The sequence below is a fragment of the Neolamprologus brichardi genome, chromosome 9, assembly GCF_056152115.1.
Source record: "Neolamprologus brichardi isolate AB-2024 chromosome 9, ASM5615211v1, whole genome shotgun sequence".
Classification (NCBI taxonomy): Eukaryota; Metazoa; Chordata; class Actinopteri; order Cichliformes; family Cichlidae; genus Neolamprologus; species Neolamprologus brichardi.
Genome location: NC_142112.1, coordinates 35715231 through 35737666, shown reverse-complemented (window position 1 = coordinate 35737666; position 22436 = coordinate 35715231). Strand labels below are relative to the sequence as shown.

At 41.5% G+C, this 22436-nt stretch overlaps 1 protein-coding gene across 10 annotated transcripts in view; it reads left to right on the top strand.

Moving 5' to 3' along the window:
• Window positions 1-22436, top strand: part of LOC148101565 (uncharacterized) — a 56348-nt gene that overhangs the window by 28850 nt on the left and 5062 nt on the right. For 2 of the 10 annotated variants that reach the window (XM_087846436.1, XM_087846446.1), the window contains 2 exons: window positions 8501-9097; window positions 9239-9817. In XM_087846436.1, the coding sequence (XP_087702562.1) occupies window positions 8501-9097; window positions 9239-9817 (1176 nt within the window). Of the gene's footprint in view, window positions 1-8500; window positions 9098-9238; window positions 9818-22436 lie in introns of those variants that run through there. The other 8 variants (XM_087846438.1, XM_087846442.1, XM_087846443.1 and 5 more) reach the window with 8 other exon arrangements.

The window sequence follows — 22436 nt, the reverse complement described above, 5'->3', positions numbered from 1 at the left end:
TCACGTCTAAAACTCTCATACTCCCAACCTGTTATATGACTGTGTTGTATATTATGTTGTTTTTTTAGACTATTATGTTTACAAACATCAAGAAGTCAGAAGCTGTTATTATTATTATTAGTAGTAGTGTTATTAATTAAATTTTCAATTCAACTCAGTGTTATTTATACAGCACCAAATCACAACAATAGTTTCCTCAAGGTGTTTTTTATTGTAATGTGGATCCTACAATAATACATACAGAGAAAAACCAACAATCATATGACCCTCTTTGAGCAAGCAGTTTGGTGACAGTGGGTGTTAGGTTTTGTAATGTTGATTGTCATTTATGCTTAGAAATATTTATCCATATATGCTTAGAGGTGTATAATTAATTGTGTAGTTATAGGATGTGTGATCCTTAATAGTCTGCAAAGGCTTTGTGCGCATTCCAGAGTGTTCTGGCATCCACACCCACACTCTGGGAGCATGGGAAGAGGTCGTACCTTCTCTTATTGTTTTATGGTAGGATAAACGTGGCTATATCTGTTTTAGGCTAAGTGCCTTTTGTTTAGATGAACTGCTGGACTTCCAGACCAGCAGGTTTAGGGAAGTCATTTATGGGGTCACACTCTGACCACACACACACACACACACACACACACACACACACACACACACACACACACACACACACACACAGGCAAGGTACTCTTTGTTTGTATGTAGATGTCATATGTTAATGAACCTATGCATATTCATGTAACCTCAATAAAAGAGCAGTGTTACGGGGGAGTGGACGAGAGCAACTGGGGTCAAGCGAAGGAACGGCGTTTGTCCGGTTCTCTCCCGTGCACGAGAAACATGAAGGACTTTGCCTACTTCGAGTCTTGCTTTGCTGTGTAATTATATTGTCTTCAACGTTCCAGCGAATAGGTTTAAGCTACAAACCTATCATTAATTGGTCCTTCGAGAGCCGGAGCCCTGGAGTCGACATTCACCGAGGGGAGAAGAGACACGCTGAAAGACTGACGTCAGCCAGGAAGTTCCTGTAGTAAAGTCCCGAGACGTGAGAATTTGTCATTGGGCAGGTGGATTAGCTGTCTGTCTTTTCTCCTCGATGAATGACGATCGGCGGGATTCGAGGCTGATATTACACGCTAAGCAACGCCGTGTAAGTTGAGAGAGCGACTCTATAACCGCAGAACTGGGTTAGGGTCCCGAAAAAAGAGGTTTTGGTAAAATCGCCCAAGGGCCCAAGCGTCCGGTGAGTGTCCGATTTTGAAATCGCCCTGGGTTTGTTTCCCGAGCGTCCCTTCATTGGGTTTTGTCGCGCGACTGGGTTAGTGTCCCGAAAGACTGGGTTAGTGTCCCGAGCGGTCCGGTGCGAGTCCGGAGTAGGCCTATTTTGTGTTGTTGTTGTTGTTGTTGTGTTTGAGTTTGTTTGTGTGAGTGAGTGTGGAGCAGAACACGTGGCCTGTGACACTGGCCGTTGTTGTTATCATGGGTTCCTAAGCAACCAAGAGTGCGTCAGAGGGTGACAGACGTTTATGCTGGACTTTGCTCCTGGCAGCACAAAGTATTTAAATAAAAGAGAGCGACGGCTCCTTAGCTGCGCGGGTTTCACGCGGACCTGAGCCGTGCGGTTAATCGCAGGCTTATAAATGGAAGAGATTCAAATGTTAGAAGTTTTCAGAAAACACACCAGCCTTGAAGAGCATGTGGAGAAGGCCAGCCCACATCAGCAGCACCTAAGATATGCTCTGGTGAATGGCTTTCCCCCACCCCTTGCTGACACAAAATGTTTATTCTGTAGCTTGCCCTGATCGACAACAGCCTGTGCTCCAGACCATAGATTTAATTGAGGTGGATAATTGTTAAAAGAATCTGCATTAAGCTTAGGGTTGCTCAAATGAAGTACAGTGACATATGAGATGAAGTGATATAGGCAAATATTTTAACTAATGACGTGCATAGAGGCACTTGACCTGTTTGGTAAAACTGTCATCTTAATATGAGCCATTGTTGAGATATAGAGCACACCTGTGAAAACAACTAATATGCTGAACCCTGTATGAAACAGCTAAAACTACTTGATGGAGAAGCTGAATTGAATATGAAAGTGCAAGTCTTTGCCACTGTGTGGGGCAAAGCACGCAAGCACTGTGTGAGGTTGCGTTGCGGTGTCTTCTGAGCTGATGAGCAAGATACACATTATCAGATCGAGAGCTGTCTGAGAACTCATCAAAGAGAGGGAAACGAAACTATGATAACTGTGATAACTGGAGTGTGCAGCGTTTCCGTGAGCAGTTTTTCTGCATCTTGCATTATGTTTCTGTTTATTTGTTTTGTTGGGTTGAAAATAATTAAATAAACTTGTGATCATATTTATGGATCACCATGGCACATGCCATTGGCCAAATGATTTATTTATGCAGATGAAAAAAGTGAGTGTGAATGTGTCTGACGTCACAGTGTTTTTGTGCGCTGTGTAAAAGTAATTGCCTCTGATTGTGACAGCGGTGATTCTGCAGGTCACCAGCTATTGTAAAGGAAAAAAAAAAAGGAGTAAAAAAGAGACAAAATTTACATTGTAAATGAAAAATAATCATAGGAAAAAGGTTTTGTGTTAATCAGCCAAGAACAACTACAATCTCATTTTCTGCTTTTAAGAAAGGACAGTTCACAAAAACAGAGACAGAGAGAGAGATGTGTGTGGTTAAGCAGTGATGATAATAATGAACATGTCTTAGTTTGTCACTTTCAGGTGAAAAGCAGACCTGAATCAATTTTCCACATGCAGCGGTCAGAAGAAAGTTATAGTTTAACATCATTGGAAACATTCAGGCCAAGTTTCTGGCTAACGTATTTACAGCTCCATGTGTCTCTCAAACTCAGAAGCGAGCTCTCACTCCTCCCTGAAGACAAGGAATGCAGCTCCAAAGAGCAATAACATGGCAGATAAAGAGACAGCAGCAAAGTCCTGAGCAGAGACCCAGCAAGCAGCAGCAGTGTGGACAAACAGCATCAGAGAAGAAGAGCAAACCCATCATCCTGCCTGATTGGATGAATGGCACTGTGTTCCCAACAAGCTGCAAATTCACTGTGCATGTGAAAAGAACTTTTGAGGAGAACTGAGGAGACTGTTGGAGTTTGACATTTGCCACCTTTGGAGTAAAATGGCAAGAAGAGACAGTGAAACACAGGACAAAGCTGAAGGAGAAATGCCGGCTGTTGGACTGTTGAAGTGGGAGAGGACAACAGAGTGAGAGCAGTGGTGAGAACACATAGGAATTTTGTTGTTTAATATGGGAAATCAAAATTTGGGTTAGCAAACCTGGGAAAAACAAAACTGACTGCTTAAGTTGGAAAATTGTGAAGGAGTCTGAAACACTGCAAAAAGGAAACATATACAAACTCACACACACAAGCAGAACATGCATTAACCCTACTAACACTTCCAAATACAAGAGAGCTCATGAAGATTAGACAACATCTTAAGCATGTGAGTCTGTTTATCATCTTGTCCAAGTCACTTAGTGTGATGTAAAGATCAGTGGACTCATAGCACATTAGTTAAGAAAGGATCAAATAATAGCAGAGAAGTGTGTAGGAAAGGCAGCTTTAAGAACATGCCCTGCTGGAGATGCAGCTCCACAGACATTGATTAAACCTGCCTAATAACACAAACACACATGCAATGAAGATCAGCTTGTTATCTTTCATCAGTGTTAAAATAGTGTGAATTTAACAGACACTTGTTATCAAATGCTGAATTTATCCAATGCTGACAACTAACTCTCTAAGTTGCAGGACAACAGTTTAACTTTTGTGGGAAAAAAGATTCTGGTTTGACCAACCAGTGATCAGACAATAAATTTAGTTGTTAATACAGTAAATTGGGAGATGCTTTCTGCTTGTTTGATGCAGCACAAGTAATTTACTGTATGAGGGAAATTGTCTTTTGTGATAACATTTTGAACATGCATTTCTGTTGTCCTGTCATCTTAGTGGGTTAATAGCTGATATGCAAATTAGTTGATCGTTCTTAGATTGATGAAAGGTGACTGAATTCTAGCACGAGTGAATGGGATGTGTTGGAGTTTGTTAGAGTGGAGACTCTAAAACACTGAGTTTCCTGTTTTGATGTGCGAGTGAATCCTGTACCTAGATACACAATTCTGAATACGTCAGAACAAACTTCTTTTGTGAAGTGCATGACAACATGTCACATGTTTTATGATGACGGGAAAAAGGAAAACTGAATAAAATGGGTGTGTGGCCTAAATGAGTGAAGAGCACAGACCTGGGGATTAAACTCCTAGCTAATAAGACGTTAGGCTTATGTTGTGTGTTGTGCAGCTGATGGTTGGTTTGTAGTTAATCTAGCTGATGATTTTTCTTTTGTTGTGAAGTTGAGCCTGCCAATTAGTATGATGGTATGATAAACCATGCTAATGGTATGATTTACCCTCCTGAGATGAGGAGCATGTGTCATGACTTAACAAGGCCTTTTTATTTTGTTACTTTCACAGTGCACTGAAAGTTTTGTTCGATAATCTCTGTCGTTTGAGCAGATCTGCACGATTAGAACAGAAAGCGCTGTACGACACGTCGTCGAGAAAATAGTTACAAGTGAGCTTCTCCACATTAAAATGGGCTCAGGAGAAAGTCACTTATCTGGGGACAATTAGAAAGTAAGTTCCTGCCTAAAAAGGATTCAGCGAGGTAATCCGATCTAATGTTCTTCTTTTTCTTTTTGAAATAACATCATTTTGCTGAGGGTGGAAATCTAAATGCGACGATAGGTTCCACTATCAGCAAAGAAAGAAAGAATGAATGTATGAATGAATGAGTGAAAGAGAAAAAAAACTGACTGGTAAAAGCTGACAAAAGCTGACAAGACTTGACCACTACTCAAGGTTAACCTCCACCTGGACAGGACAAAAGGGTGGATGAATCTATGTGTGTTTCCTTTTACAGGAGCAGAAAGATGCCAGCAACATTTGAGGTTGCATGATCATTTAACCTTCTAAGTGCCACTTTCTGTGTCTGTGCATCTACAAGGTTGTTATTCACTACCTTGTGTTGCTCACAGAGGAAACTGTGAGAAAGTGTGTATACATCTGCGCAGCGCTAACATTTGCATTTTCTTTTCTACAGCATTACAGTTCTTCATGTGGTTTGATCATGTGATTTATAACAGGACAGCTGGTTGATGCTTTTCTACTACAGGATTTCTGGGTTTATGTGTGAAGAAAACTGTGTTTACAGGTTATGAGTGGTGATGCTGTTACACTGTGTTTTGGGGAAAATGTGAAGGTTACTTTGATGATGTGAATAACATTCTTTCCACAGCTATGGATGGCTAACTTTATGGTCTTTTTATAGCACCTCTGGAACCTGTCGACCTGCGCCTGGTCACCATCTATGTGTGTTGCTAATGTTTGTTTTTCTAAGAATGCATATAGAGGATTCAGCAAAAGCTGACAAGTGACATGAGAAAAACAAATAAGAGATGCAGTGTTTATGGAATAGTTGAATATGGGGCTCATTAGCTGGCCACTTTTGAGCTCCTGGTGATACATGAGTGGAGTGACTTTGCTTAAGGGAAGTCACCGATTACATTAATGTTAACTGAGCACATGGGATGATCCATGTCTGAGGCGAATTATGGAAATAATTGTAGTTTACTGATTTGAGAAAACCTGCACATGATACTTGTCCTGCTGATGTTGAATGCTTTATTACTTTTCTGATACAATTGTTTACAAGTGTGAAGTTTGATTTCACTTCCAGATCTTGTTTTCCAGGCCATGATGGTGTGTATGCAGGCTCCTGGCAGAGCCAGGTGTTAAGCAAACTTAATATGCAAAACACACTAACATTTTTTATTGCAGGGTTACGGAGCTACTCCGGAGGAGACACCCTGATGTTGACTGGGACATGATCTAGCTAACCTTTTTCTTTAAGACAGGAATCTAGGTTTGATGAGTTGACTCATGGGAGTGCCCATGCGTCAAGAGGAGGGGTCCAGGATTAACATGAAACAATGTTTTTTATGATTGTTGCAGTGAGTTGTGTGATTAACAGTTCATTTACGGGTATTAAGCCTATGCAAGTGTTGCATCCAGGTTCAGATGAGGCTTTGATGGCCTATAAGTGAAGTTCACTGAACTAAAGAATGTGGTTTGATGATTGTTGACATGCTCTCCAAATAGAAGCTTTTCCTCCTAGCAAGGAAATACAGGTGCAGCAGTCAGAGTATTGCTGAAAGGAATCTCCTGAGAAATCTTCAGAGGCCCAGTGAGAAACAAGAACCATTCCAGGCATAGCTGACAGCCCAGGCAGTGGTTGAGGTCAAAGGTCGAGCTGGTTGGGGCCCATCATGAGATCAGACTTTGGAGCCACAGCAAGGACCACGAAACTGCGTTGGAATGAGATCTGTGCAAAGGGGGCTTTCCAGAGGCCAACAGAGGAGATTGTGGACAACAGACGGGCACCTGAAGGATGAGGGGAGCATGCCAAGCTCCATCGACAGCGCAGAGGGAGTCCAAAGATGGTATCATGATTCTGTGAAAAGCACAGGAACCAGAAGCTATGGTGGTGATGACAGCAGTTTCCTATGAACATCACCTAATGCTGTGCCACTGTACTGTGCATACGATGACACTCTGAAGACTGCTGGGATCATAACAGCAGTAAGATAACTGGACCCAGCACCCTTTCCACAGAGGGGTTTTTCTGCAGAGCATGGACAATGGAGGAGTCATAAGTATCCCCCTCGCAGGACGAAGGCCTGAAGTGAGGTGATGGGGGTTGATAGAGGCCATAAAACTAGAGTGCTGAAGAGGTCTGCAGCTTTGGAGAAAACTGAGACCCATCTTGACAAACAACAAAACTAACTGGTATGTTTGAATGTCTATTCTACATACATTTGGACTCTGGTCCTATGGACAGTGATGGAAACAACTGGAAGAGACATTCATGACGCCCTGCCAAACTAAAACCACTCTGCACAGATGATGGGTGATCACCGCAGAGCTGGGATGTTTTTGAAAATGTTACTTTCTTATTTTAACTATTAAATTAACAATTCATTTGTTTGCTCGTAGGATGCAGTTTACCATTGAATGAGAAATATGATAACTGTTACTACATTTGTCAAACTGTGTGTGTTTACAGTAATTTAGGGTGATTTGACATATGCTGAGTTTGAAAATGTTTGCATTGACACTGTCAGACATTAGGTGATCATAACTGGGAACTTTTCTAGCATAAAGGTCAAAAAGGGGGGAATGTTAGGTTTTGTAATGTTGATTGTCATTTATGCTTAGAAATATTTATCCATATATGCTTAGAGGTGTATAATTAATTGTGTAGTTATAGGATGTGTGATCCTTAATAGTCTGCAAAGGCTTTGTGCGCATTCCAGAGTGTTCTGGCATCCACACCCACACTCTGGGAGCATGGGAAGAGGTCGTACCCTCTCTTATTGTTTTATGGTAGGATAAACGTGGCTATATCTGTTTTAGTCTAAGTGCCTTTTGTTTAGATGAACTGCTGGACTTCCAGACCAGCAGGTTTAGGGAAGTCATTTATGGGGTCACACTCTGACCACACACACACACACACACACACACAGGCAAGGTACTCTTTGTTTGTATGTAGACGTCGTATGTTAATGAACCTATGCATATTCATTGAACCTCAATAAAAGAGCAGTGTTACGGGGGAGTGGACGAGAGCAACTGGGGTCAAGCGAAGGAACGGCGTTTGTCCGGTTCTCTCCCGTGCACGAGAAACATGAAGGACTTTGCCTACTTCGAGTCTTGCTTTGCTGTGTAATTATATTGTCTTCAACGTTCCAGCGAATAGGTTTAAGCTACAAACCTATCACTGGGAAGGAAAAACTCCCTTTTAACAGGAAGAAACCTCCAGCAGAATAAGGCCCAGAGAGGGGCGGGGCCATCTGCAGAGAGCGGTTGGGATAATAGACATGCTGTGGAAGTACATTATTATTATTATTATTATTATTGTTATTATTATTCTGATTACTATTAATAATATTAGTATTATTATTATTGGTATTATTGTTGTTCGAACAGACTTAATATTGGTTTATCACTGCAACGTTCAAAGCACCACAATGGTAGCCCGATATCAGGCAGTAAACACATTAAGTGTGTATATTTTCCCTTTTTTGAGTTTTTTTGCTCATACAAATTGAAATGCGATTAATATAGATTGAAAATGAATGACATTTAATCGCCTTTCATCAGAAATGAATCCAATGTTTTCTACAGTGAAACGTTTGAACAGTCATGAATTATTTTTAACACCAGGTTGGATGTAATGTGTTAGAACTACCAGCAGGTGGGGTTTAGAGACCTTTAAGGTGTTTGGTGCCACACTCCACCTTCAGGTTTAAAACTAGTGTTAATGGAGGGAGTTTGAAGGTTGAGTTTGTTCCACGACTGCATTTCACTCACTGCCTCTGTTTGTATCTCTGTCACTGCAGGACCAACATGGAGCGAGAAGTCAGCGCTCTCAGGAGGCCGACAAACCACACAGAAGAAAGAGAGAGAAAACATACACCTGTGACGAGTGTGGGAAGGATTTTACTGAGAAGGATTCACTAAAACGTCATCAGGTCATCCACACTGGAGAGAGACCATTCAGCTGTGACTTGTGTGGAAAGTCTTTTTCCTGGAACAGTGCTCTAAAAACACACCAACTCATCCACAGAGGAGTTAAAGCGTACAGCTGTGATCAGTGTGGCAGAGCTTTTACTCAAAGTAGCAGCTTACAGAGTCATCTAGTTACCCACTCTGGAATTAAGGCATACAGCTGTGACATTTGTGGTAAAACCTTCAGCCAGATAGGGAACCGAAATATACACCTACGCATTCACACTGGACATGATGTGTACTGCTGTGATCAGTGTGGCAGACAGTGTACAACCAACAGGCAGTTACAACGCCACATGTTGACCCACACTGAGGAACGACCTGATAAATGTGACCTGTGTGAGAAGACTTTTAAATCTCCACGTCACCTGAAACAACACCAACAGATCCACACCAGAAAGAGACTCTACAAGTGCAGCTACTGTGAGGTATGTATTTTTATCTTTATCTGTGTTAACTGAAACAGTAAAATTTAATTGGACGTCTGCAGAGATGCTCTTTCTTTCAGGCGACGTTCAGGATAAAAATGTTGAAGGACTGACTTACACTGTCTTTGTGCCTTTGTTTAGAAGCAGAGCGACACAGATGGATCCAGTTCTCAACCCTGTCATCACCGTGGTGGTGGGAAAGACTTTTGTTGTGACCTTTGTGGAAAAACTTTCAGTCGACAAGACGCCTTAAAAACACATCAACGTAAACACAGTGGAGACAAACTGAAATACTGCAAAGAATGTGGGAGAAGCTTCACCACACCAAGTGAGTTAAAAAAACATGAACTGATTCACAGTGGGGTTAAAAAGCACCTCTGTGATCAGTGTGGGTCATCCTTCACCACTACAAGTAACCTTAAAAAACACAAACGAGTCCACACAGGAGAGAAACCATACAAGTGCAGACACTGTGACAAAAGCTTCTCACAATCAGGTAATCGTAAACTTCATGAACGTACACACATGGAAGGAAACTACAGCTGTGACCAGTGTGACAAGAGCTTCAGGAATCTCAGATCATACTCCACACACAAACAATCCCACGTTACTAATAAACTGTTTCACTGTTACCAATGTCCCAAAACATTCACTAAATCATCTGCTCTGTGCAAACATCAGTGTGATCACTCAGGGCTGAAATCGCTCCCATCACAGTGAATCTGAAGAGACAGAAAGATCCTCTGGTTTCAGTGTCAGACTTAAAACCCTTGAGATCAGGCTCCACAGAGTTCAGATCGAATCTCCTGTAAAGATCTGATGAAAATGTTCCACTGGATGGATGGATGTATAATCTCTTTTTCTGAAGGTTGCTCTCTTCCTGTTTCTACGAGTGCTGACTGCACAGATGTAATATAGATCCATGTCACTGTTTGGAAGTATCAGAGAACTGCTGATGCTGTAAAGCTGCTGCTCAGTCTGATGGGCTGTTGTGTTGTTATTGGTGATGCTGGATGAAGGGTTGGTGAACCAGGTGAGCTCAGGTTGTGGGTAGATCCCGTCTGAGCTGCAGGTGATCCTTTGTCCTACTTGTTGGAGATTAACTTTACAGACTTGAGCTGGAAAAAAAACTAAGAATAAAAAAACAAAAGAAAAATATATTTCTAAAGAAGTCAGAAAGAGATTTTCTTGTCACAATTTTCCTTTTCTGAAAATTGAATCTGAATCTCAGACCACAGTAAAATATAACATTTGTCTTAGTGTTTTGACAAAGCATTTCTAAATACAGATAATGATTAGTGATGTAACATGTCATGTTTTCTTTATGTATTTGAAGTGTTATAAAAATGACTCTGGATCAGTCCTGGTGTCACAGACAGGCCTCGGGCTTCAAACCTCAGAAAGTCCCTTTGGCTCTCAGCTGAATTCCTCTGACACACTTTAACAACTATAAGTCAAAGGTCAGAGGTCATATGATTTGGGAATGACAATGCTGAATAACCACATCACTGATTAGGTATTGTAGTAACAACTCAGACTATTATAATTATTTAGTTAATAATACGGGTTTAAGATGTTGTTTGTGGTTCAATTTCTTGCGTAGGTTGTAAATGTGGCAGCTTTAGTCTTTTCTCTCTTTTTAAAAGGAGTTTTGTTACCGTCCACATTCAGGATGATGAACATTTCACTGATGGTGCTGGTGTGGCACTGGTATCTCCCCTCATCCTGAATGTTCACCTCTGTCAGCTGGAGTGAGGCGTTTCCTCTGGAGACCTGATCCTTGGAAAGTGAAGTCCTACTTCTGACTTAATATATGATCGAGCAGTTATATAAACATGAATCTATCCACCGAGCTCCTCCTCGTCTGCTGTGCATCCGTTTTCAGCAGCCTTTCATCTGTATCTCAGGTTTTGTATATTAAATAGTACCTGCTTCTGGGGTTCGACATGTTTCGGTTGTCTTATTTTACGTATATAATTAAGATGTTGTGAATAAGTATTTCAGTTGTATCCCGTAGTTGTTTGCTTGACATCGAGCTTTATCCAAGGAAAAGATTTAGCCATCCTTATTCAGATTTAGCCATCCTTATATTTTGCTTGTTTTATTTTATTGTATTTTTGCATAACGCTGTTGCTTGTGAAGCTCGCACACAAGAATTTCACTCGCATGTAATGTACCCGTGTACCTGCACATGTGATGTGACAATAAAAGTGATTTGATTTGAAAAACAAAAACACTGTCTGTCTTTCCTCCAAAATCACACTTGGATTACAGTTGGACTGATTTACCAGGTGGTGATACAAAAAATAAAAGTCTAAGCTATTTAAATCTATAGAACATAATCAACAACAGAGACCAGACCTGAAAGTGTGAAACATACTGTATTTGGCAAAAATATATATACAACAAAATATAATAAAAAATAATTATAAACAAAAATATTTTTTGAATAAGTGTTTTCATTAAGTGTTAGATAATAAACTCAAAAAGCTGCACTGTACCATAACAGCCAAGGAGCAACAAAGTCAGTGTCCACGTCTACCTCACATTAAACAGACATATTTCATATGAAATAACTGAAATGTAAAACTGTAGAAAGCTGACTAAAATATTTTAATTCTCTTGAAAACACCATGAATGGTTTTAATGGGTACCCCCTTTAATGAGCTGATGGGGGCACCCAGTGTATTTATAACTGAAGCAGAGTCTCTCCGAGTGAACGTCCAGATGTGATCAATAGTGAGTCAGGATGTGATTCCTTCAAGAGTATACAGCTGTGGTGAGAATTACATAAATATTGGAAAAGTTGCTGCTTAAGTTTTTATAATAGCATTTTGCATACACTCCAGAATGTTATGAAGAGTGATCAGATGAATTGCATCGTCCTTCTTTGCCATGAAAATGAACTTAATCCCAAAAAACCCCTTACCACTGCACTTCATTGCTGTCATTAAAAGACTTGCTGAGACCATTTCAGTAATCGTCTTCTTAACTCAGGTGAGAATGTTGACGAGCACAAGGCTGGAGATCATCATGTCAGGCTGATTGTGTTAGAATGGCAGACCTGACATGTTAAATGGAGGGTGATGCTTGAAATCATTGTTCTTCCATTGTTAACCTGCAAAGAAACACGTGCAGCCATCATTGCGTTGCATAAAAATGGCTTCACAGGCAAGAATATTGTGGCTACTAAGATTGCATCTAAATCAACAATTTATAGGATCATCAAGAACTTCAAGGAAAGACGTTCAATTCTTGTCAAGAAGGCTTCAGCACATCCAAGAAAGTCCAGCAAGCGCCAGGATCGTCTCCTAAAGAGGATTCAGCTGCGTGATCGGAGTGCCACCAGTGCAGAGCGTGCTCAGGAATGGCAGCAGGCAGGTGTGAGCGCATCTGCATGCACAGCGAGGCGAAGACTGTTGGAAGTCGGCCTGGTGTCAAGAAGGACAGCAAAGAAGCCACTTCTTTCCAAAAAATAACATCAGGGGCAGATTGATGTTCTACAGAAAGTATGGTGTATGGACTGCTGATGAAGCCTCTTTCCGATTGTTTGGGGCATCTGGAAAAATGCTTGTCCGGAGAAGAAAAGGTGAGCGCTACCATCAGTCCTGTGTCAGGCCAACAGTAAAGCATCCTGAGACCATTCATGTGTGGGGTTGCTTCTCATCCAAGGGAGTGGGCTCACTCACAATTTTACCCATAAACACAGCCATGAATAAAGAATGGTACCAAAACAGCCTCCAACAGCAACTTCTTCCAACAATACAACAGTTTGGTGAAGAATTATTGGAATTATTTTCCAGCACGATGGAGCACCGTGCCATAAGGCAAAAGTGATAACTAATTGGCTCGGAGACCAAAACGTTGAAATTTTTATGGTCCGTTGCCTGGAATCTTAATCCCATTGATAATTTGTGGTCAATCCTCAAGAGGCGGGTGGACAAACAAAAACCCACTAATTCTGACAAACTCCAAGAAGTGATTATGACAGACTTTTATGTTTTGGTGTTGCACTGACACGTCACGTGACTTAGACACTTTGGGGGTTGTTGAGTTCTTTACATATTAATTATATATATTTTTGTTTTTGTTGTTGAGAATTTTAATTGTGATTTTTTTGTATTATAGTTTATCAACAGTATGTGTTTTAATTTGTTTACTGGTTTGCGTGCACTTAAGATAAAAAAAAAAAAAAAAAGATCGCCACCACAGCAGACCCGATGGCATTTTCATGCTTCGCTGCATCATTTATTCTTACAATAATCACACGGTTGCTGTAACAGTACATTCAACGGCTTCAGCTCTCCCGCTTGCAGCCATACACATCACCACCACCAAACCTGCGGTGGCATCGCAGAACACGCCCTACCACATATCCGCCTTGCCCGCTTCACCTCACCCCGCGAGCAGGCGAGGGAATCGGCCCGGACCATCGACGCCCCACGCCCCACCCCAGCGATGGGGAAGTGTCCACTCTGGTGGTTACCCGCGCCTCCAGCGGAAGCCCGGGAGCTGGCCTGATGGCCACCCATACAGTGGGGCAAAAAAGTATTTAGTCAGCCACCGATTGTGCAAGTTCCCCCACTTAAAATGATGACAGAGGTCAGTAATTTGCACCAGAGGTACACTTCAACTGTGAGAGACAGAATGTGAAAAAAAAAATCCATGAATTCACATGGTAGGATTTGTAAAGAATTTATTCGTAAATCAGGGTGGAAAATAAGTATTTGGTCACCTCAAACAAGGAAAATCCCTGGCTCTCACAGACCTGTAACGTCTTCTGTAAGAAGCTTTTCTGTCCCACTCGTTACCTGTATGAATGGCACCTGTTTGACCTCATCATCTGTATAAAAGACACCTGTCCACAGCCTCAACCAGTCAGACTCCAAACTCCGCCATGGCCAAGACCAAAGAGCTTTCGAAGGACACCAGGAAAAGAATTGTAGACCTGCACCAGACTTGGAAGAGTGAATCTACAATAGGCAAGCAGCTTGGTGTGAAAAAATCAACTGTGGGAGCAATCATCAGAAAATGGAAGACATACAAGACCACTGATAATCTCCCTCGATCTGGGGCTCCACGCAAGATCTCATCCCGTGGGGTCAAAATGATCATGAGAACGGTGAGCAAAGATCCCAGAACCACACGGGGGGACCTGGTGAATGACCTGCAGAGAGCTGGGACCAAAGTAACAAAGGTCACCATCAGTAACACACTACAACGGCAGGGAATCAAATCCCGCAGTGCCAGACGTGTTCCGCTGCTGAACTTTGAAGATGAAACGAGGCTGGGTCTTCCAACATGACAATGATCCAAAACACACCGCCTGGGCAACAAAGGAGTGGCTCCGTAAGAAGCATTTGAAAGTCCTGGAGTGGCCTAGCCAGTCTCCAGACCTCAACCCCATAGAAAATCTGTGGCGGGAGTTGAAAGTCCGTGTTGCTCGGCGACAGCCCCAAAACATCACTGCTCTTGAGAAGATCTGCATGGAGGAATGGGCCAAAATACCAGCTACTGTGTGTGCAAACCTGGTAAAGACCTATAGTAAACGTTTGACTTCTGTTATTGCCAACAAAGGTTATGTTACAAAGTATTGAGTTGTATTTTTGTTATTGACCAAATACTTATTTTCCACCCTGATTTACGAATAAATTCTTTACAAATCCTACCATGTGAATTCATGGATATTTTTTTTCCACATTCTGTCTCTCACAGTTGAAGTGTACCTCTGGTGCAAATTACTGACCTCTGTCATCATTTTAAGTGGGGGAACTTGCACAATCGGTGCCTGACTAAATACTTTTTTGCCCCACTGTATGTCAAGCAGCGGCAGTGCAGCAGGCGTGGAAGTGAGCTGGGGCTTACAGGCAGCTGGGCAGACGGCCGGTGTCCCAGATCTACTGGCGTTTAGATCAACTGGCGTTGGTCGAACAGATGTGTGGCAGTCTTGCGTTTCAGGAGCTGCTACCGACAAATCAGCAAAAACACGCCAAATGTGTCATCTGTGACACTTGTGAGGTTATCTCGAACACACTCTGTCAGTCTTGATGCTGTTGAACAACAAAATGTTTAAAAATGTGGCGAGTTTACCTGGTGATATCCTCATGCGCGACGCGATCGCGAAAACAGCAAACAATTAACACCACGCCGATGTTGTTCACAGGTCAGCAAGAGTAAACGATCGGGAGACTCTAGTCGTCGTTATCGTTCCCCTCGCACGTTTTATTTCTCCGGTTTCAGCGTTTTTGCTTCACAACTAAAGCGAGCAGTTTACTTTGTGCACTAACATGGACTCGAGTCAACCAGCGCCACCTCTGGCCAAGTGCCACAACCTACAGCCAGATCAACCTGTGACACACATCTGCAGCACGTTTGAATTCGTTTCATGCACATTTGTACCTTTCAATTGTGTCTGTTTGTGCGTCATGCAAATAAACCTTTGACAAGAATGAAATGACACTAATATTTCACTAGTGTTGTAACATCACATGTCGTTAGCGTAGTCTGTCTGTATCTTTTCTCTGCGAACAAACATTTTAGAGTTGGTTGTTATATACAGTCTGTATAAGTATGGTTAATCTAATAAACATTTGTAAGGAGATTGCAGTTACTGTGAATGTACAGCAGGTGATTAGTAATAAACAGTCAGACAATGACCCCGACAATCTCATTCAATCTTTCAGATTGCACCTTCTGTGGAAAGTGGTACCACACAGTGTGTGTGGACTTCCCCTGTGCAGAAGGCGACTACTAATGTTGTGGTTGCTAAATAAACAGAGAAAATTGATCCCTGTTGTCTTTGGTTACTGATTGTTTTTAGTGTTGACAATCCACATTGCTGGGATTGCATCTTTCAACATGTTGGTGGGTAGATTTGGATGTACCAGGGGTAAGTGCAACCACTCAGCCTCTACTCAATGTGATCATAGCAGCAGGTGCAGATGTGTCACAAGTTAATCTAGTAGTAGGCTATGGTATTTGGCCACAGGTGGCAGCAGTGGACTGACCTCCATTGGAGACTGCTCCAGCTGCTATGTGATAGTGGATCTGCTTCAAATTGAAGATCATATGCAACAAGTTTTGGAAATTAACGCTTGTATTATGTTGAAAAACAAAAAAAATGACATTGATTTTGTTGCGGGTCATTTTGACCTGTACTGTGTATATCCACTCAGGATTGTCAAAAAACTGCACTGAAACAATAGCAACTTTATTTCCCATGAGATAAACATGTAGAACACAGACATACAACAGTTTGACTTTCCATAACTATTGTGGGAACAATTTGGTTTTTTGCTCTTACAAACATATTTCTTTTGAACTTGCCCGACGTTCTCAGTTTTTCAATGTTCAACATTTTCAGTTTTGTCCACATGATGGACAGAAGGTAACTGTGTCCTTTCTGCAGATGTACTTCTTGCATTTCTCACAAAAAGTGCTTGTTTTAAAACAGGAATCTTCCTAACTTAGATTTAAAACAAAAGATTTCTACGTCTTCTCCAGTCTGACAAACAGATGACAAACCAATCGACACACCTGAGTCACTGACTTTCTTAAATCCACTCACTCTCACTGGCTGTTTATTACTAATCACTGTGTAACTGCTGTGAATTCACAGTAACTGCCATCTCCTTACAAATGTTCATTAGATTAACCACACTTATACAGACTGTATATAACTACCAACTCTCCAGCCACCTTGATGGATTGCCTATATTGGCTGGAAATATTCATTTCCAGAAAAAAGACACAGGCAGACGATGCTTACAGGATGTGATGTGACAACACTGATGAAATAATGTGTCATATTTGTCCAAGGCGTATTTCATTGTTATGGAAAAAGTGAATATTAAAATCATGGTGAACAGGGGTGGTGATTTCTATGACTTTGTGTATATAATTTGGAATTTTGTACAAATGTAGGCCAATAAGGAATATATCATTTCATTCTTGTCAAAGGTTTATTTGCATGACGCACAGACAGACACAATTGAAAGGTACAAATGTGTTGTGCATGAAACAAATTCAAACGTGCTGCAGATGTGTGTCACAGGTTGATCTGGCTGTAGGCTGTGGCACTTGACCAGAGGTGGTATGTTTCAGTGGCAGGTAAATCTGTGAGTTGTCTGCATAACAATGGTGTGAGATGCCAGGTTGTTTTAAAAATTGAGCGCATAGAGAGTGTTGGAGCCAAGTCCAGGCCAATATTTTACTCAGTTACATCATGCCATATTTAAGTATTTGTCATAATCTTTAAGTTTCTATTATAATCTTGAACATTTTATGTTATAATGTAATAGTCTGTGCTCCATAAATTAATCCTGCTTTGTTAGTCTGTCGTTGTTGTAAAGTGTTGATAGATGTCGTAAAGGGGGTGTGTATTTGGCCCACATGCGGAGGGGTGTGGGTAAAAGGTTAGGTAAGCAAGCAGGATGTGGAGCAACAGTTTTCTGACCGTCGCTGTTTTAATGTTATTTTTTGTTGTAACATAAAGGGAATGTAAACGGAGCTCCCACCAGAGGCCTTTGTTTTGTACCTTTCGATTTGTATGGAAAATAAATGGTTTGCCCCTTTTTTCCTTCGCCTTGTTTTTGCTACCGGAAGGCATCCAAGCTATTTAACAAGAGCACGAGTCAGAAACTTTACGTCCTGCAGAAACGGCAAAGAAGGACCGAAGGTTGCCGTTACAGAGAAGATATAAATTGAAAAGAGAACTGTGCCAAGAATGGACCCCTGGGGGACCCCGCAAAAAATTGGGACATGTATCCCCTAATCTAGCAGAAGAACTTTGGTTAGACAGGTAAGATTGAAACCATTCCAATGCTGACAGTTGAAATAGTTTTATTAACTATGGCGAGCCCTCCAGCCTGGCCAGTAGTCCATGGCGACTTCAGATATTCACAGCCTGGAGGGACAACTTCCGAAAGCGAGCTTAACTCACCCAAGTTTAGCCAAGTTTCCGTCACCAGAAGAAGATTAAAGCGACGAGTGGTGAAGAAGTCATTCAAAATAAAAGTTTTATCTTTTTTAGCACCTCGCATTAACCAAAGCCAATCTAGCTAACACAGGGTTGCTGGCCAATTCCAATAGGTGCACCAATTCCAGGGATCGCCCGGAGATGAACAACTTGATATCCGGGGCAAATTTGTTCAGGAGAGCGTAAGAATTAGCTGTCGGTGAAACAGCCATGCAATTTTTGAATTTTACCAATACACTGCCCCGTTTCCCTCGCCTTCTTTGACATTTCTTCCTGGTGGGATGGCATTGTGGATCGCACCGGAGGAACAGTGGTACAGTCTCGAACACAGGTGGGATATGAAAATCTTCACGTCCTTGGGCCAGTCGGGATTGCTCTACAACAGTGGCTCTGATATTTAGTAGCGATTGGAAGTCATAAACCAGAAGTGTACAGACATTTTTGAAGACAACAGATGTAAACAAAGCTAGCAAAAACAACGCAGGTAACAGCTGATGGCAAGCGGCACACACAGGTGCCATCAAATATCTATCCCTAAATCCATCTACAATCTGGACACCACAGGTTCTGTACAGCACGAGGGTTAATAAACTGTACCCATATCAATATGATGTGTAAATTGATTTATTCTTGTACCTCCATGCCACAGTGGCTGGATTCTTCACCCCAGTGAAGAGGTTATTGTTATTGCCTGATTTTAATAAATTGAGCCGTTTGCTCTTTGGTACCAAAGCATATCACAAAAAGGTTAATTCTAAAAATCAAAATCAGCTGTATGTTAGCGGCAATACATGAAAAATCACAGGACCCACCATACAAGCTAGTTTACGAGCAGTTTTTACAAAGATTATATTATTATTTTAAAAACCATATGCAAATACCCAAAGCCTAACAACACAACCACTACAAAAATGTAACTTTTATACAACCAGATTTTCATATACTTCCTGTGCATCCTAGCTGTTCCTAGGACTGCGCTCCGATCTCCAATGTTGTTCCTGGGATCTGCTTGAGCCAAATCTACTAATGCCACAGTAGATTTCACATTACACGAAAAGAAGAACAGGAATGGGGAATTTAATTTAAACTTACATACAGTACAGACTTACAATGATCAGTATTATAATTATGTACAAATATATACAGATGCATCAAAGAATACAGCCAGTCAAACCGGGGTAGCATTTGTTGTCCCTGAAAAGGATCAATGGTGGACCGTCAGTACACACTGGAGAAATGCTTCCAGTACTGTCAGCTGTTCAGTGGGTAGAAGACATGTGACCGTTACAATCAGGCATTTGTTCAGACTGAAGCTCTTCATTGGACAGTTTATAGTGTAGCTGCTCAGAAAGTAGAGCAGATGTACTAACAGAGGTTCAGCAAACATTTAACAAAATACACATGATGGGACTTATAGTTGGCTTTTTATGGATTCCAGCTCACTATGGAGTCAGAGGAAATGAAACGACAGAGTTGTGAAGAAAGCCACAAAACATGGGTTAACTGACCTGGCTATTAACTTCTGTCAGACAGAGATAACGAGTATAATAAGGCAAGAAATAAAGGAAACATGACAAAAACAGTGGGAGGAAGAACGGAGGGGACGATGGTTGTATAAAAATTTAAGGAGGGTAGGAGAAATGAGAAGCACAGGAAGGAGTAGGAGAGAGGAGGTGGTCATATCTGGAATAAGATTTGGACATATTGATTTGAACACTACTATTGGTGACTGTAAAACCTTTGAGTCGCCGAGAAGCTGAATAGGGGGATAACGTTGACACGCCCGCTGTTCAAAACGTAAGTTTACTGCAAAAGGGTTCAAGAAGTGAAAGTTGTCAGGACTTATTCCAGTTTTTAAAATAGAGTATACATTTAGGGAGAATTTGGGTGTCGACGTTTCACTCCACACCAGTTGGTGGCGGTAATGCACAATTTTGGTGTTTGACAAGCGCCAATAAACAATACAAAGAAGAAGAAGTCTGTTCCGGGATCACATGCTGGACACAGTTTACGCAGACGGAGTTACCGTTTCATCCTAAGGAGTAAAATCGTGAATTTGGATGATAAAACAAACTAAACCAACGTTTGGATCGATATCTGCATCGATCTGCCCACCCTTGTCTCCTGGATCGTAGCTGAGAGCAGCGTGAACCACGTGGGTCTCTGCTCCCTGATCTGTTTCCTGTGTTTGGAAAGAGTTCCAGCTTCATCACGGAGTTTCTCTCGGTTTGTGGGCTCATCTAAAGGTAAGCACCGAGCTAACTTTACTGTGAGTTCAGTTCATGTTGAGTTTAGCTCCTGAATGAGGTCTTCTGCTGCTCTCCTCGGTGTCTGTTCACAGTTTATTGTGAACACGTTGAGAGAAGAGTGAGAGAGTGTTTGGAGAAAAACACCAACTAATCATTAGCTCAGCATGCTGGGAGAAGTTGGAGCAGAAAAGTCTTTTCATTGTCCCTGCAGCTGTTTTTCTGCATGCACCAAACCTCTACAGCCTCATTTCTATTTGAAGTGATAACAGGAAATGGATGAGAGCGATCTGCTGCAGTATCAGGGTCACAATAAACTTTATTGTCCAGCTGCTGTGGATGAACACGTGAGAGGAAGTGAACTCCTCCAAAGTGTCATTTTAATGAGTGTGGCTGCTGTAAAGTGATGCACAGGAAAATGTTAACAAAAACTAATGAAACAGAGATGAAAGTAAACAGTGTTCATATTTGAAAGCACAGAGAATAAAAATATATTGTGGTGGTTAATGTGCAGCTCTTGGTGATTTGGGAGAATCATGTTTTTAATCATGTTGTGGATTGAATGTTGGGTTTTATTTTATTTTATCTACAGAAGTTTTTCCCACTTGTGATCGTTCGGATTGATTTGTTGGGTTGACTTGAATCATGTGAAGGTTTAAAGCTGCACTTCCCCCAAAAAGAATAAAGTATAATCGTGAAGAATGTAATAATGTCTTCATGTGTCAAACACAGCTGCAGTCAAAGCAGGAAGGAAAACACTGATCAAAGCTAATTAATCAAAGATCGCTGATCAATGGCCATGAGTACCATTCACAAAGAGTTGGGGAGTCGCTGTAAGCGATCAGTGGTTGTTGATCAATGTTCATGAGAATTTCCATATTAATGGTCAATAACTGACCTCCCAGCCCATTGTTCCTTCAGTGGTGCTCGTTTCAGTCATTATGTAAATGTACTGTTGAAGATTGGGGAAACCTGCAGTCAGCTGAGACTGAAGAAGTCATTTGGATGAGTGACGAAACGTTTCTCCTACTGCAAAAGCTACGTCCAGATGAACAGAATCAAACTTTGGGGAATGGTGGAGTTTGGAGAGTGGCACCATGGGGGCTGGAGAGACTTGTGAAGTGGTGATCAGGTGTGGGCCCTGTTATTATGAATGGTTGGGGTGGGGGGTGGAAAGTGTTGGGTGGGGGAGTAACAGGTTTGTCCCTGTTTGTGGAAACCACAGGAGGAGCTGTTCAGGCTGTTGCTGGGTGTGAATTGTTGATGGAGTCTTTAAACTTGTAGTTGTTGTTTTCCAGACTGAAGCAGAGTCGTTAGCTGAAAACTGGTTTTAGAGGTTCATTCAGGACACCTTCTCAGGCTCTTACAGCCTTACCTGTATCATAACAAAGTGTATAAACCCCAATCCACCTTTAACATGGTCCTTCTCCCAAACCTTCAAATAGGACTTTCTGGCCCTGTCATAGTAAAGGGCTGCTTAGAATATTAGAGCCAATGTCACAAAGTTCCTCCTGAAGTATAAGTGAGTGAGAGAGTTTCCTCACTTTGCAGCACAACACGTCTCACAAGATTTCTACAAGCAATCAGAGTGAAATTTGTACTTTGTGTTGTCAGATGAACATATGAGACACTTTGACTCTTCAGTGCAGTGTGGAGCCTAACAAAGATCTGTTTTGTGTCCCAGCTGATCAGCAGGAGGAGAAGAGTCTGACGGAGCAGCAGAGGAACATTTTCAGCCATCTGGACTCAGCTGAGTCACTACAGAGGAAACAATGAGCTCAACACAGAAGGTGAGGAAAATATCACAGTTTCACCAAATAATCAGTCATGTCTAAAACTCTCATACTCCCAACCTGTTATATGACTGTGTTGTATATTATTATATATACAATCACTTCACTAAATAATCTGCCTCAGATTGTTTTGCAGCATCTTTCAGTTTATGAAAAAACATAATGTCACATGTACAGACCCAATGTCTGATTTCAACACATGAGAACTTACATGTAAGCTTTAATCTTCAGTTGATCAAATCCCACTGAGCAGTCCTTCCCTTTAAATCTAACCTCTCTTCTTCCTCTCCTGTCCTGTGTGTCTTATCTTTCTCCATCTCTGA